The 18,077-nt window shown below is 35.7% G+C and overlaps 1 protein-coding gene across 1 annotated transcript in view; it reads right to left on the reverse strand.

Annotated features, from left to right (window-relative positions):
• Positions 1 to 14,250, reverse strand: part of IL18R1 (interleukin 18 receptor 1) — a 37,135-nt gene extending 22,885 nt beyond the window's left edge. Inside the window, 4 exon segments of the mRNA XM_090281875.1 lie at positions 1,757 to 1,928; positions 4,575 to 4,818; positions 8,032 to 8,116; positions 13,812 to 14,250. Of these exon segments, the coding sequence (XP_090138001.1) occupies positions 1,757 to 1,928; positions 4,575 to 4,818; positions 8,032 to 8,089 (474 nt within the window). The 5' untranslated portion in view covers positions 8,090 to 8,116; positions 13,812 to 14,250.
• Between the last annotated feature and the right edge of the window lie 3,827 nt (positions 14,251 to 18,077).

An 18,077-nucleotide genomic window follows, 5' to 3' on the forward strand; every position in this document is an offset into this window, starting at 1 on the left:
CTAAGCCACGTTAAAATATCAAAGACTCTTCATTTTTTCCAATCAATTGCTTACTGATTTAGCTTCCTTGCTCCCCTCCCATCAGGTAGGTCATAATCTGTAAATAGCAGTGAATAATTAACCCTGGGGTCAATTCACTAGCTAAAAACATCCTGGACGCATTTATTCTCTATATTTAACTATCTACATGTTGGGATTTCTTAAAACCCAGTACACTGACCTCAAATTTATATGTACTGTCAAATATTTGCATCTTTGACAGGAAATGGAGTCAAGTCAACTGGGAACTCACTCAGATGTTTGGAAAACATTTTGGATAAGAGCTGTCTGAGAAAAATCACAAGTAAACAGTGTTCAAGCAAAAGAAACAAATAGTTTCAACTTTCCCAAGGTCTTCTGTGCAGAACACCCTCTCTCACAGTCTTCAAAGTTTCCAAAACTAAATCATGCTTTTTAGCTTTGTTCTTCTATAGAAAAGATATAATTTGTGTTGTATGTGCATGGAATTATTTATATATGGGAATGTATAAATGCAGGTATATATATAATATACATGTGTGTACAAATACACAAGTACATACAATATACATGTGAGTGTTAAAATGCATACATATATATAATATACATGGGAGTGTATAAATGCATGCATATATATAATATACACGTGAGTGTATATATGCATGTGTATATATAACATGCATGTGAGTATATATGTAAATCTGCATATAATATACATATGAGTGTATAAATGCATATGTGTATACACATGGGAGTATGTATATATTATAAATCTGTATATACAATCCCTATAGTATTGTCTAAAAGAGCTCTTACAATTCAAAAAGTAAAAGATACACCAACTGAAAAAAATAGACAAAGAAAGTAGACAATCCACAAAAAAGTAATACTAAGATGCAATAAATATACAAAAAAAAGTTTAACTTATTATTAAAAGACAAAAACTGTAGATATGCTCATAGCCTTTGATCCAGTAATTCTACTTTTAGGTATTTGGTTAGAGGGTAAATTCATATATATATATATATATGTGTGTGTGTGTGTGTGTGTGTGTGTGTATGCTAAAAGTTATAGGAATATTTATTTTATCTTTATAAATAATAGTCAAAAGTAGAAACTAACAAACATTCAATAACAAGGAATTAGTCAGATACAAGTATATATTTTTAGAGATGTGGAGAAATAATCATGATATAATTTTTAGTGAATAAAGGAAAAATACAAGCCATTAAATTATACCACTTTTTAAAAATAGATGTTTATGAAGAAAAAAAGAATAGTCTCAGGATGTTGGCATTACAAGTGATTTCTATCTTCATTATTCATTTTTCTGTCTTCCAATTTTATAAAATGAACTAATATAATCAGAAAGAAAGATATGTATATAATAGAATTAAAATTTTAATTCCATTATGCGTGGCAGAAGAAAATGCAAATCTTTCAACTAGTATTCCTAAAAAATCATTTATTAAAAAAAGGAAGAAAAATGAAGGACAAGAGAGGAAGACATTATCATTAATGGGACATTAATATTAGGCAGGAACTGTGTTCCATGCCTGTGTGTAGGAGCTCATCACAGCAACACTGGAGGGCACTTCACTCAGAGAAGGCCACTGCCTGCGTGAGATCACATAGCTTATATGTCATAAGAATGAAATGCTCCATAGCCACCAGACCCTCATTTTGGAATTTTGTCTTTTCTACCAAGTCTTAAGTTAAAATATTTTAAAAGCATTACCTTATATAATGACGTTCTGTTGACTAGTTCTTTATAGTAAATAGGTTCATCATCACAGGATATGTGCAAAGCTTTTTTAACTTCCACGGTTTTACTAATTACTTGTTTTCCTGCAAAACAGCTGTGTTCACTTCTTCTGATGACACCTAATCTCCATTTATTGGTATCATTTCTATGAAATAAAGGATTAAAGATATTAATCACTGTAATATTCCCCTGATTGGGCCTCATTGTACTGGAAAGAGATATATTTCCGGTTTCTCTCAAGTGATTTACAAGAATGAGGTACACATATATTCCCATCTTATCAAGCCATTTTGCTTTCTAACTCAGCAATCCTGAGTCCCAACCCTCAACAAATACTAACTGGAAGAATACCTCCACATCCAAGACACTGGCGCAGAATGCTGAAAAATGCAGCACTTCGTGCACTAGGAGGATCTCAAAGGCTGGTGTGAAATGAATCCAAAGTTGTGACCACCCACACCACTTTAAAGATCAGTCATCCTGGTTGCAAAAACCACTCCTGAGGACATACAGAAGGGATTTAAGAAACTCAAGCCCACTCTTCTGAGACCCTTACTAAGCCAACATTGCTGCTTGACAGCCTAGAACATGATAAGATTTCACAGGTGCTTTTTTCTCCACCTTTATTTCTTTATCTCTTCATCAAAAGCTCTCCTACATCTGCTCCCTTCTTAGTGGATTTCCTCCCTAAAATTTGATCTGGCAAAGTGATTTTCCCTGCAGGATTAGCGTGTTAGTCTCCAGAGGTATTTGATCATTTGCAATAGAATCCTGAAAAATTAAAAGACTAGGTTCTAAGGAGACAATTCCCGGAGTAGGGTCTAGTCATTGATAAATCCCACATGAAACCACAAAGCCTCACTCACCTAAATTAGTGCACACAGGCACACATATACATACATACACACAAACACAGGATACTATTCACAAGTTGCACTATATCTTAAAAAGTCTCTATCTTCAAGGTTCCCAGGTGTGCAAAAGAACCTGCTCCCATGTAGGCTGCTTTTTTTTCCCAAACCCATTTTCAAGGCTGTTCTTTTCACCATCACTTTAGTCTCATCTTATTCATCAGCCTTCATTCAATACCCTCAGAGTTTATCACCTTAGCCGCTCGGAGCCACCTTGGTTTTCCGGTCCTCTTCCAACCTCTTCCCTGTCCCTGGACACTTCTCTGATATCTTACCTTTATCTGATATTTCTACGTTTTTTCCTAATAAAAACTGTTTTCTCTACTCTCTGCCCCTGTCTGTCTGCAAGCAACATTCCCCTCAGTTTGCTTTTCTGCCCTATCCAGAACACTTTGTTCATTTAAATCATGCCTTTATTCAATCAATATTATGGAGAAGTTCTTTTTCTCTACCCCAAAGTGAGTATTAATTCTACCTTACTGTGAAAGGACTCAATTGTGCCCCTTTTCTAGAATTATCTCCCCTAAAAGTTCACATAAAATTCATTGGTTAACCTTTGAATGTCAATGTTGCTGTGAGCAACACTGACAAATTTTCCCCAAAGTGGCAGTGTCACTCCCAGCAACTCTTTATTCGATGGCTATAAATGTAAATAACAATGAAATAATTCATATTTTATGTTTTGTTCTCTTTTTTTGTACGTCAGGTTTTATATTGATATAATTTTTTCTCATGTTGATCCAAATTTTGAATTATGCATAGCACTCAAAGGTTTAAAACAAGTGTTCTTAAAATTCTTTCTGACTCTTGGGGTTTCCTATGTATAAAAACAAACCAAAATGACCTTATTTAGTAAAACCACAGGAGTGATATTAAGGTTTCACTGTGATAGCTCACTCTGTTTTCAACAGTCTGTTGATAATGATCAGAACTCACTTCAGAGTTTGCTCATGAAAAATATCTACTGAATTTGGCATCATAACCACTCTCCTGCCCCTGAGCTATTTTCCACAAGTTGGTCTCAAATCTCTATAAAATACATACATACAAAGATACATAAGTACACATATAACATCACAAAAGTACCAGATAGACTATGTCATTTGTGTTCTCACTAACAGTACACCACATAGAAAATTCCTTCTCCCAGTTACTCCTTCCCCATCTCATCAAATAAAATATAAAGCAAACCAAGTTCAGTAATAATCGCTGACACATTTAGTTAGTTGCTTTCATTTCATGAAACTATGGTTCTGATTCTGAGCATCCTGGCAACCTCCGGATGTCACAGGAAGACTGTGCAAAGAACATTTGTGCTTCCTTCTCTCACTGGCTCTGGTTATAGCTTTGTGATTGGCTGCCACACACACAAATTCTTCACTAGCACTGCCACCTGGCTCTCAACAAACACTTAAAAGCTAGACGAAGATGTACCTACACCAATTCCAACCCCACTATCCAGCCTGAGGACACAACCCAGGAAGTTGACACAGCCCCCCTTCACTACATGTTCACTACATCATGAAGCCCTAGCCATGTGTTTCACTTGACTAGCAGCTCTAGACAACAGGAACAGCTAAATTTTAAAATGAATTCCATTCGATCTTCATGTATCCATGGCAAGAATCTCCTAAAAGAAATCATTTTAAGACAATCACCTTTCATTATTTTCATTTCACTAAGATTACTAAGAACGTAAACATAGGAACAACATTTAATTTCATTTTTCAATAATAAAATATTTATTTCATGTTGTAGGAAGAATAGAAGAGACAAAAGTTATAGATTATCTTACCTTTCAGATTACTGTATAATTGATTTGCTGAACAAAGTACTGGAATGCTTTGAAATATACTAGCACAAAGAGAAAGTATACTCACCCTATTTGGAAAGTGTAATATCCACTGTCATGCAGCTCAACTGGCCAAAACTCCAAAACATAACCATGCAAAGTAATTCTGGGTGAACTGCTTGAGTTTAGCTCAACACATTCATGTGATTCATTGCTTTTGCACCATTTCATGGTGGTCGGTTCATTCTCACGCTCAGATGGAAAATCGCAATATTTCAAATAGAAAGGTTCCCCTTCCACAGCAGTAATATTATCACGTAGCGTACAGTTTTCTTACAGATTAGGAAAATAAAAGGAAAAAATCAAACACAGAGTGACACGGGTAATTGTCCAACACCAAAGAACTTTCAGAACATGGATATGAGGACAAAGCTTCCAACAGCTTCTCCCAAACAGGGAGGCAACAACGCTTAATCTACCACAGCTAGAAGACAGATCAATGTAGTGTAATCTTTTAAAAGAAAATGTTACACAAGACAACTTCCTTAAAAGGGAAGCCACAAAAGTCAGTGTTTCTGTGCCTTCCTAAAAACATCCCTTGCAGAGGAGTCTCCAAGGAAAAGAAAACGGGAAACCAAGAGACTTTGGAATTTTTCATTTGCATCATCAGAAATTTCACCTATCTTTCACTCAAACAGTCTACCTCGCCATCCAATCCCCAGGTAGGTGGGGAGGTGGCTAAAGATGCTGCTATGTAGCTCAGAGTGCATGTAAATTTATTATCTCTCTAGTTTACCGTGTGGCTAATCAATAATTAATATAATATCACTCCAAACCTGGATATCTGTCACTTCCCCTCTTTGAGCTCTCTTGCTCTCAACTAACCCAGAAACTCTAGACTTTACAGTTTATCTGATCCCTTCAGTTTTAAAAGGTCATCATTCCTCTCCTTTTGTATTTCTGATAGTTCAAAGCCAGCATAAATAAATGGGCCTTTCCTATATTCTGTCCTTGGGTGGCTCCAGGATGCCCTTTAACCTCATTTTGAGAATGATAATCCTCAAATTGAGTAGAGCATTTCCCTGGGGGCATGTAAAAAATGTCTTCTCTATAGTTAGGGTTTATTTCTGAAATAAATGAAAATAAATTAAAGAAACAGTCATGCTTTAACTCAATGTTGTTAACCACAATGTAAAGAGGAAGTGGCTCAAATGGTAGAAGCATTCTTTCAGAACATGGATGTTAAAGCTGTTATACTCAAAGCACAGGAGGATGAACCTTGTGTGTGGTGCTTGTTATAGAATCTCTGTTCTACATTTCAGTACTTCAACATAGAAGGTGTGGTATAGGTGTAAATATGGGTATTAGTTTTAATTGATGCCCAAAAGAATGGCAGGTTATTAAAAGTTTTTTTTTTCTGTTTTAGAGATACATATATGCATATAAAAAGTAAACAAATCATAGAATGCATGCTCTGGGTTCTTTTGTATATCATTATGTCTGTAGTAAGCATCAATGTGGCCACATGCAGCAATGATTTGTTCTTTTTTCATAGTTCTATATAGGAGTATCCAATTGTGTTGGTATTTGACAATTTATTTATCTATTTTATTGGTGCTGAACATTTAGGTTATTACTAGGGTTTAGCCAACCTTTAAACAGTTTCCATAAATACCCATCCTGTTTTTGGATAGCCATACATATGACTCATTTCTCTTTGGATGTAGTTATCGTTTGAAGAAACTTAACCTGGAATATGTACTCCAGGGGTGGACGGTTGTCATTTGAAAATTACCATTCCCCAGGCAGCTAATGGCTACAGATATCAACTGATGTTTAACATTCCAGTCTTTGTTGACTAAAAAGTGGTTTTTATTAGAGAAGTAAATTGAGTTCAAGGCATATGGAATCAGTAGAAAAAACACTTCCCTTAATTGTCTTGAGTTTGAACATAATCGGATGTTATCATCTAACTTTAGGTTAAATGATTCCTATGTGTAAAATATTGTCATGTCTTCCAAGAGCAGCAGTCCCCAACTTTTTTGGCACCAGAGACCAGTTTCTTAAAAGACAATTTTTCCACAGGTTGGGAATGGGGGGAATGATTCAAGTGTATTACATTTAAGCTCACTTCCTGCTATGCAGCCCAGTTTCTAACAGGCTCAGACCATTGCTGGTCTGCAGCCCAGAGGTTGGGGACTCTTGTCTTAGAGTAAACCATCCATGGAAGGTGCTCTTCAAATACCTAAAGGACAGAGAGCTTGGACCTAAGCAACCTAATGAAACAGATTGTATGGCTGTTTCTGAGCCTGAAACATGTTTTTATTGCAACCTAGGAGCAAGGTTATTAGTCTATGTCTACAGAGTGGAGGACCCATGATGCACACTGTCCTACACCTTGCTTTTACACTCAGCAGTTTCTGACAAATCATTCCACATCAAGATGAGAAGGGTCTAGTCAAGTAAATAGTATAAATGACCCATGGACATGGACAACAGAGTAGGGATTGAGTGTGGGAGAAGGGGTGGGCAGGGTAGGGGGGAGCAATGGGGAAAGAATAGGACAACTATAATAGAAAAATAATAAATAAAAAAAGAACAGATTTATCTCCTTCCTTTAATATCTGAGTAGTATTGCATTGTGTGGATCTCAACAATACATTGATCCATTTAAGTAAATGTATCCCCAAATTGAACCTGTATTAGTATTTGAAAATATCAATAATTTCACTCCACTCTCTCTTCAACAGCCATTCTCAAAGTAGGGGATATGGGTTCATGTGTTTTCTCCTCCTGGATAATAGACCCAGGCAAATCAATATTTGTACCCCCACTTTCTCTTCAAAAGCCAGAAAGAAAAAAAAAGAAAAAGAACCTTGCTAATCTGCTAATCCATTATTGAACTCTTCTCAAAAGAATCCTGATGAGGCCTCAAAATATTTCTCAATAAAAGTCACTGCTAATAAATTAAAAGTGGTATTCAACATATACTATAAAACCTTTTTTTTTTTATCTTTCCTAGCCTAAGAAGTGTCTTTCATTTCTAGTTGCTCTAACTCTAAAATTTTTCTTAATATCTCTGAGGTATTCCCACTTACATCCTTCATTCCTAAATTATAAAAATGGATCTTTGTCTTCATTTTTGGAAGGAGATAACTTGCGTAAAATTTTCTAGAAATCAGTAATAAAGACAGCTTTGACTTATTTGGTTTTAAACAACAAAAAGCAGATTTTCTTATTAGAGAAATATAATTATTTCAGGACATAAGTTTGTACATCCTTCTTTCTCTACATAAACTTAGAGGACCAAATCTTCTCCTTTTCAGTAAACTCATATGATTTTTTATTTGATCCCATTACTGTGAATTTTTATTCTTTATATCAGAGACACCAAAAACTTGGCAACCTTCTAAAGTAAAACTTAAAATTATTAATCTTCATAAATTCAGCATCTTCAATATCTACCTCCACATAAAAAAAAAGAAAAACCTTGATATTTCCTCTAGACTACTAATGACATATGTTTGTGAATAACTATTACTTACCTGAGGTGCTTTTAAACATAAGTACCAAAAATGTCAAGGGTAGTTGTCCACAATGCATGTTTAGGATTCTACATCAAAAGCTTTTCTGGAAAACAGAATAAGACAGGTTCAGCTAAAACTTTCAAATAAAAGCATACCTGTCCTATGAAGATTTTTAAAAAATCTTCTGGCACATATAATTTTTAAAAATTGTCAAAGGACATTTTAATATCCTTAATCTAGTCACTAATTCTTCTTGAAACTTTCAGCCAAGTAGAATTAATAAAATTTCAAGGAAATGAATTTCAGCATCCAGAAGAAATCCCTAGTAATTCAGTTTTCTAATACAAAAGAGCCTGGTGTATTTTAGGCCTGGTCTACTAAATCTTGCCACCAAGAACAAAGTTGAGGACAACAGTGTTTGTAGAAAATCTGCTGTTCTATGAACAGACAGTCTTTGATCTACTAAGATATATTTGACAGTTCTACCCCTGTGTAGGGGTGGGGAGGAAGGGAAGGGGGTGGGAGAGAGACCGATCCAGTTGCTTTTTCTCTCATCCATCTTGTTTCAGAGCATAAGTTTCAGAAGTTAGGAACTAAGTCTACTTCATGAATAACTGCATCACTAAAGTGCAGTACAATGTTTAGCACTTAGTAAGTGTTCATCAATAGTTATTACTGAGAAATGGGTGTATAGATGTGTGTGCATAATTCTGCACTCATGTTCCCATATGTTTTTATTTTAGGGAAATGGAGAGACAAAGTGGGAACTGCATACATTCTAGACAGAAACAAACTCAATGACTCGAGTCTGTGTTGAATTTTGATCTTACTCCAACCCAACTTTTGTCCTGTTAATTAGAGGGTAAAATAGGTGTAAAGGGTTCATTGGGGCTTATATATCAGGTCTGAATATTCAATAAACAATCCTATGTTACTTTTATACCAGACACCTAGCTTTACAGAATTGAGGAAACACAGCATCATGGAAAGATGCTGTAGCATGTATACCTGGGTGGGCATTTCAGCTTGCACCTCAACAAGCTGTGCAACCTAGGGCAAGTCTGCTCGTTCCAAGATGGAGACAGTAAGAATGCCTGTCTCCAAAATTACTGAGTGATTAAAGGAGCTAATGTTTATGAAGACTTCCTGGGTGCATGACCTCTCAGTCTGAAATAATTCTCTTACCAATTATATACAAAAAAAAAAAAGAAAGAAAGAAAGAAAGAAAAAGACTGTTAATGCCCAAATCCCAGACAAAATTTAATGACTAAGTTGCCAAACCAGCTACATCAATCTTTATGAATAACATCACTAAGCATTTGGTGTAATTTCCATGAGATAATAATCAATTACATAAAGACAAAAGGGATAAGTATGTATGGAAATTACCAACTGTTTATAATGAAATTAGAACACTTCTGTTTGAAGTCAACCCCCCTGCCACACACACACACACACACACACACACACACACACACACTTATACACATTTTGCTATTAACTATCTATTCTCTTATCTACAGTAGAATAAAAAGTGTTATCTCCTCTGGTTAAGGCTGACACAGTTTGTAAAGAGCACTGCTGATTTATTGGCTGCGCTGTATTTTGTTTGTTTGTTTGTTTGTTTGTTTTTAATTTTCAAGGTCTACTAAGAGATGAAGTTATTATGAGATAACTCATCATTCTGATGATTTAACTGAGTTTCAATATGAAATATGTTAAGATTCCAGTATACAAATTAATTGACATTTGTACTGCTCTACATATGTATATATATAAAATTATTAATGTACTTCTTGAGGATTGAAAAGATTAAGATATTAAATTATGAAATTCATTTCCAAAATAAAAGCTATTCTGAGAAATATAATAGATATTAGTTATAAAATACATATAAGAAAATATAAATATTAAATTTCTTGCATGTAAAAACTCTGATGATTTTTTTAGTGTTATGTTTGATATTGATAACATTTTTGGCTTTATATAATTTTAAGTTTTTTTCTTCTTTCCTTTATTTTAAAAAGTTTTCTGGTATCTAAAGGAACACATGCCAATTTAGAACATGTATCAAATGAAGATCGAAAAGAAGAATATAATATCAACATGTATAATACTTCAGCATGTTTTCTTGTACTTTATATAGTATTTTGAAATAACTAAGATGACATTTAACTAATTTCATATCCTGCATTCTCCACTTCAGAAGTGAGCACTTTTCTGTGTCACAAAAATCTTTGTAAACATTATTTTCATTGTCAAATAATATTCCATTATATGGGTAAACTACAATTTACAGCATGTATTTTATTATAAAATAATCCCCATAGACACCTTCTCATGTGAGGCAGTTTGGATGAGTTTTTGAAGCACGGCATCTAGTGCCAAACTGGCTAGATTTAAATTCTCACTCTACTCTTTACTAGCTGAATGAGGCTGAGCAAGTAACTTACAGTTTCTGTTCCTCAATTTGTTTATCCATGAATGGAAATAACAATACTACTGCCTAGAGCTGGTGTGATGTTTCCAGGAATTATTAAACAAAATATCTGGAGAATAATAAATATCACTTTCAGGCTAGTTATTATTGTTTATCTATATTGCTTATTATTTTCTCAATGTTACTACCTGACAGTACAAAGAATACATTTTAAACATGATAAATGCATACTGCCAAACAGCACTTTAGAAATGTTGTAATAATTCATACTTCTAAACAGTGCAAGATAGTATCTACCTACCATACCCAAGAAAGCATTAAATATTCTCATTCTTTAAATCTAACTAAGTATTCAATTAGTACAATGTATCTCATGGTTTTTTAATCTGCATTTCTATTGGTATAAAGAAAAATATTAGTCATGTTTTTTTCCTATTTTTCTTTCCATGTTTATGAACTATTTTTTATGCCTTTTGTCCTGTTTTTAGATGTTCAGTGTTCTTTACAACTTGTTTGGTTTAGCTTTTAATTCTTATTTTGATGTTTTAACATATGGAAGATTTTATATTTATACAGTCAAACCTATCATTCCTTTGGTTTGTGATTTTTCTATTTCTTTAGAACATTTCTTCCCCCTCAGTGGTCAGATATTTATTTGTATTTTCTTCATTATTATGGCTTGATTGTGGGGCATTTTGCCCTACATTTCATTTTTTTATCCATTAACATGTAATTTACCTGTTTGGTATGCAGATCAGGTCAATTTCACTTATTTTTTCCAAGTACCTACTAATTACTTCCTTATCGTGAATGAAATAGCCCTGTTTTCCTTTTACCATTGTTGATACCATTGTTACAATGTACAGGTCCTCCCTGAGCACTCTATAAAAAAATAAAACACAGCATGTTTGATTAGTGCAAATTCACACCAGCATGTGTGTGTGTACTGTCTCTCTGCTCTCCCTCCCATGTTGTTTGGTTTTTCTATTTATAGCATTTTTCACTAACTGACATTTTATCATTTTATGTCTGCTAGCTTATTTGCTGAATTAATGAAGACATTAAATTAATTAAGGTAAAAATATATGCATTTGAGAGTCTTAAGTGAGCATCTGATTCATTTGTACATCTGCATAATCATCTACCTGTGAAATGTTTCTTAATCTTGACATCTTGAAAAGTATATTTTAACAACTAATGTGAATCTAGAGCACTCATTCTCACTTGGAGTGTGAAAAAAAAATTGATGCTTAGGTTCCAGACAGACATCTGGAGTACAGCCTGGCATCCTGATTGGTAAAAATCCTCGAGGTGATTTTAATACAGAGCCAAGGTAGGGAGACAGTGATCTAGGGGACTTATCTGTAAACATAAAAGTAAATTTAATATACATTAAATATATATTTAATAGTATTTTAGATATATGGACTATATCCCTTATATATGTATGTGTGTATATACATGTGTGTGTGTGTATAGGTATGTTACGTGCATACACACATACACATACACACAAAGAGCACTCACAAACTTCCACTAAATCACTAAATGACATGAAGGGCTTCCCTAAATGAAAAATGCTCTCTTCCAAAAATGTGACTTAGGGTGAGGGTCAGCTACAAGTTGGCCGCTTTCTCAGATCCCCAAGGTAGTACAGTCCAAGGGACCTCCAGAGTGTCCGAATGGCTGTCTCCTCAGCCCCTGATTCTGCCCCACTGCCCCTGATTATAGGCCCCACCCCAAGCAACATGACCATTCTCTAGAAAGAATAATTTACTGAAATCCATAGTTGCTAAGCCACTTCGAAGTTCTTAATTTATTTTTTATTGATTCTAGAGAGAGGGGAAGGAAGGGAGAAAGAGAGAGAGAGAGAGAGAGAGAAACATTGGTTTGAGAAACATTGATCGGTTACCTCCTGCATGCACCCCGAGTGGGGGCCTAACCCACAACCAGGCATGTGCCCTGAGTGGGAATCAAAACTGCAACCTTCTTGTTTGCAGGACAACACCCAACTAATTGAGCCACACCAGCCAAGTCCGAAGTTCTTTCTGTTAAGGAACCTGAGACTCAACTAGGTGAAATGATAGTCCTGATTATAGAGAGTTACACTAACTTACACATAAATAGATGTAGATTGTCTCAATGTAAATCACTCTTACTAGCAAAACATAATTGAGCATCTGCTAAGATAAACTGTCTTCATGAAAATTATAGCACCAATGTTTTTTAAACATAATTCTTTCTCTACAGTGTTTAAGGCATATGTGTTTTACTTAGCCTTTGAGATTATAAAATAACCAAATGCAAAGAGGAAAAAAATTACCTTGGACACACATGCATGTATATACATACATGTGTGTGCACACATACACACTTCCACACTAAGGAGAAAAGAATTTATGTTGAATTAAGTTTCTTATCTGTAAATCCAGGAGAACCATTCCCACCTAATAGCTCTTGTCACACAAACATCTGTTATATCTTTATGCCTCCCTATCTCCACCTATGCATGTGCTAGTCCTGGTACCTGAACCAGCCTGCCCACTTCTCCCAGCTGCCAGGTTCCTGCATTTCTTGCAGTTTGGCTCAATGGAAGCTTTGTCAAGGAAACTTCAATAGATACTGCCCCAACAGCCTTTGTCCAAGCCTGCATCTCATTGCCTTGCAATTGCTATACCATCAGACAATATCAATGATGCTGTCACACGTTATTCATGTGTCTGTAAGAATGTGCATACATATATATTAATATTTACATATAATATTACATAATATATAGCATATAGTAATAGTAATCACTATATACTATAATACGTTATATAATAATATTGTTTTAGTGGTAAAAACATTCCAATTTTTTCTGGAAAAGTTAGAACAGCTAAAATAAGTGATATTTTTTATTTATTAAGCACTTAATTTGTGTCTGGCACTGTGTAAAAATATGTGGATTCATTATTTTTACTTAATCTTCCTACAAACCAAATGAAGTAGGCACTCATGCTTAATGAAAGAAGGCGAACCCAAGGCACAGACAGGTTCAGTTCTTTATCCAAAAGCATCCAGTTACTAAGCCACACATCCCAGATTCACACCTAAATTTTCCAAACCGTTGCCTGTAATCTAAGGTGCTTCCCGGAGTTAGAACCCCCACCCCCACCTCGACAGGTTGCATCACAGGTATTAGACAACTTCATGACTGGGCAGTCCCAGCCAGATGGAGACACCCGACGTGACTGTATTCATTTCACTCTCTTCCCTTGATCTATTCTTAAATTGATTTTATTTTTCGACTACCTGCCCAGCAGGCGACAGAGAGTAGTGGGGAGGGGTACAGGTGGCAGCGGCGCTTCGTGCTTACCTTCCAACGGGTGTCACCGAGGCTGAGGCGCGAGCAGCTGTTCCTCTATACTGGTGGCCACTAGCGAGGCAGGAGTTCAGAAAGCAGGTGGGAAACAGCAGCGGGGTTGCCCCTAGCACTGCGGAAACAAGAAGCGAGAGAGAAAGAAGCCTCAAGTGGGATTGAACAGATGAAGCACCTAGAGAATGATGAACTGAGAAAGTTTACAGAAAGAAGAAAGAGCCGCTGTCTGCAAAGCAGTGGGCGCGGGCGTGGTGGGGGGGCGGTGGGTGCTGCTCTGGCCTGGGGATGGCAGGTTGGGGTCTGGGCGCCTACAACTGCGCGACAAGCCTGGAGTGCCCAGAGTCACTGGACCTTGGGGGCGGTGGCGCAGCTGAAAAATTCCTGGCTGCGCCCCAGTTCCCGGGACGAGCCTCGGGTCGAGGGAGCTCTTGGGCTGTGGGTGGTGGCCAGTGGCTTGCAGAGCTGGGAGGTGGCGCCAGTGCTTCTTTTATGCCCCCTGCAGGCCGCAGAGCTGTGCTCAGCAGAGAAAGATGAGGAGGCAGTCAACCTGTGCCAGCACTGAAGGGAAGGAGGCGGAGAGGGCTGGGGACAGGAAAGGAGCCAAGAAAGAGTCTCAAAGACACAACACAGTTTGTGAGATAAGCCAAAGGTGAGGAACACGCCATTGTCTCAAGCACTCAGGTCCTGAGGCCTCTGCTTAGCCTGACGGATGGGGGATGCTTTATTGGGAAGCAATGGAGAGGGGCACAGATGTGTGGAATTGAGACCTTAAATTGCTTGAAAGAAAAGGAGGCTGAAGTCAAATATATTTTTCTAAATTTTCATAGCTTGGTAGAGCTCAGGGAAACAACTAAGGGAAAGGGCTTAATGATACAGTGATTTTTACATTCTTTTTTATCCAATGAAAATAATCCATCACATTAATATGATAAATATATAATTTAATATGGTATTATATATAATTAATATAACAAAAAAGAAATATAATTATATCTTCATAAATACAATAATAAAAGCATCTGGGCATCTGATAAAAGTCAAAACCCTTTCTTGAGTAATAATGCTCAGAAAACTGCAACAAGAAAGGAACACTCTTCATCTGATAATGAACATCTGTAAGAAGTTAACAGGTAATTTCATAATAATGAAACACTTTGTTTTTACTAAAATGGGGAACAAGGACAGCTCTCACCTAGGACAGTCAATTTATATTAAGTAAAAATAAAAATAGAAAGCATAAAGATGGGAAAGAAAGAAATTAAACTACTGGTTTTGAAAGAGGGCATAATTTTATGTAGATAATTTTTAAATCTACAACAACAAAAAAACCCAACTGCAAACAATAAATAAGATCATGGAGTCGTAAGCAGTACTCTAACCTTACAAGTATCCATGCTATGGTCTTTTCTATAAACCAGCCTCCAGCCTTTGTCATGAACCAGAGGGGCTGGGCCACCATCAGCCCTACAGACAACACCAGCACTAAGGAATAACAGTGAGTCAACACAGGTCACTATGCTATTCAGTCAGCTTTTATTATGCAGATTCAATACAGATCTATAATAACCCAATAACAATAATCATCACTCCAAAACAATCAGCAATAATATTGCACAAGAGTGTTGGCTAATAATGAACCTAAATCCCAATAGTCCAATTCAGGTCCAGGTTCAGGAGGCAGCTTGTCAGCATCTTACAAGGCAGAGTCTACTATGGTGACTTCTGAGTCAGCTATAGCAGGGTCAATGGGAGCAGAGGAGTGTTTCTCCTGTCTCTCTGCTGTCTCAGCTCCTCTCATCTGTCTCAGCTGTATGTTCAAAGGCTTTTGCTTTCATACTCTTGTATGATGCAACGTTGCATTAGCCTCTGATTAACACATGTTGTTTTGTGCCACCTTGTTAAGCACATGTTAATTATGTCACTCTATTGTGCATGCTCTGAGATGGTGGTGTTACCCTTCAGATAAGCACATGTTGTCTATTAGGTTGTACTATGCATGCTTAAGGGTTTGCCTCATCCCTCCGAGGCACTGCTCTGCTGTGCATGCTCTAAACATGCTTCCCTCGGTACCATCTTAGTTGACAGGACTAACACCATCTTAATTCTGTAGTGCTCTCCACACATGGAATATGAGGTCAACATACAAAAAAACAATTTTTATTCTATACAGTCTTAATGGAAATTTGGAAATGAAATTTGTTAGAAATATGATTTAAAATAGCATAAAATCAAATATGAAAGTATAAATCCTTTGAAAGATATACAAGATATCTACTGTGAAATCTACAAAACACTGCTAAGTAAATGAAGGGATATACCATATTTATGGATTGGAAGACTCATTGTTAAGATACCTATTATCCACAAACTACAGAGTTTATAGTTTGTGGACTCCATAGGTTATAGAATCCATATATTTCATGCATTCCCAATCTAAATCTCAAATAATTTTCAAAGAAATTGTAAAGCTGTTTCTAAAGTTTATGTGAAAACAATCTAGAATGGTCAGAACAATTTTGAGAATACAGATAAAGTTAAAGTACTTACCGTGACTTGAAGTTTTACAATGAAGTAATAGTAAACTTTACAGTGTGACATTTGCATGAGCATATAAATGGAAAATAACAGAGTAAAATAATAGACCCATATGTATATACTCTATTGATTTTTGACCAAAGCATTATTTCAATTCAATAGAGAAAGAAAAGTCTTTCACAAGTGTTGCTGAACAATTGGATATCTCTACAGAAAAAAAAAGAACTTGACCCTTACCTCATTCTATATATAAATATTAATTCACCACAGATCATAGACCTAAGCCTAAAAGCTGGAACTAAAGACCTTGCCAGATGGCTCAGTTGGTTAGAGCATCACCCCATACACCAAAAGTTGCAGATTCAATCCCAAGTCAGGGTGCATACAGGAGGCAACCAATTGATGTTTCTCTCTCACATTGATGTTTCTCTCTCTCTCTAAAAATCAATAAGCATATCCTCAGGTGAGGATTTTTTAAAAAACTGGAATCATAAATATTTCCTAAAAATACACAGAAGACTATCTCCATAACCTTGGGGTAGGCAAACAAAAAAAAAATTCTTTGCTTGGATACAGAAAACACTAACCATGAAAAAGAAATTGAGAAATTGGATGTCATCACGATTAAAAATGTCTGATAATCAATTACACCATTAAAAAAAAATGAGTAGGTAAGCCTGGAAAAATTCTCACATCTACATGAAAAGGAATTCATATCCAAAATATAAAATAATTTCTACACATCAACAATATTTTCATAGAACCCAACACAATTTGAAAATGTGCAAAAGATTTACCTTCACAGAATGATGTTTGAATAACCAACAGGTACATGAAAAAGGTCCAACATTATTAATCATCAGAGAACTGCAATTAAAACCACGAGGTTCATTTAACACCCACTAAAGTAACTAAAATCAAAGAAAATCTGACAGTACCTATCATTAATGAGGAGGTGGAACAACAGAAGTCTCAAATGTAACTGCAGGGAATGTAAAATGGTACAATTAGTTTGCAAAACATTTAAAATGTTAAATATATATCATTACCACTTCTAGGAACTGAACCAAAAACAAAAACAAAAGCAAAACAAAAAACAAACGTATGTCCAAAAGTTGCCATATTCATGAATACTATAAATGGGAAAAAACATATGTCCATCAATAGTGAAATGGTCAGACAATCTATGGAAAACAACTCAATAATACAAAGACACAAACTACTCACTCATGCAAAACATGGGTGAATCTCAGACATTATGTTACAATGATGTCTGACTTTATTAATATAAATTTCAAGATGTGACGAATCTAATCCATGATGATAGGAATCAAAACAGTGTTTGCTTCAGAGGTAGAAGGGAACTTTGTAAGGTAGTGACAATATTTCTATCTTGTTTGGGGTGATAATTACACAGCTTTGTATAACTGTCAAAATCATATAACTTAGGATCTGAATTTTATTGTATGCAAATTTAACTCAATTAGAAATAATTCTTTGTGTTTTTATAATTCACAGAAATGTTCACTATAATTATAATGCAGATACTCAACAGGTTTTGGCTGAATTCAGTTTATTCGCACTACCTTGTGTGGTAGGTGAAGAGTTTATTACTCTCACTGTGCAGATGAAGAAACAGAGACACCGGTGCTGCTGGTCTGAGACACCAGATTGTCTGGCAGGTCTCTGACCTTTCTCTGAAGGTGCAGCTTGGAGTCATGAGCTGTA

The sequence above is a fragment of the Furipterus horrens genome, unplaced genomic scaffold (assembly GCF_987537825.1).
Source record: "Furipterus horrens unplaced genomic scaffold, mFurHor1.1.pri manual_scaffold_6, whole genome shotgun sequence".
NCBI lineage: Eukaryota > Metazoa > Chordata > Mammalia > Chiroptera > Furipteridae > Furipterus > Furipterus horrens.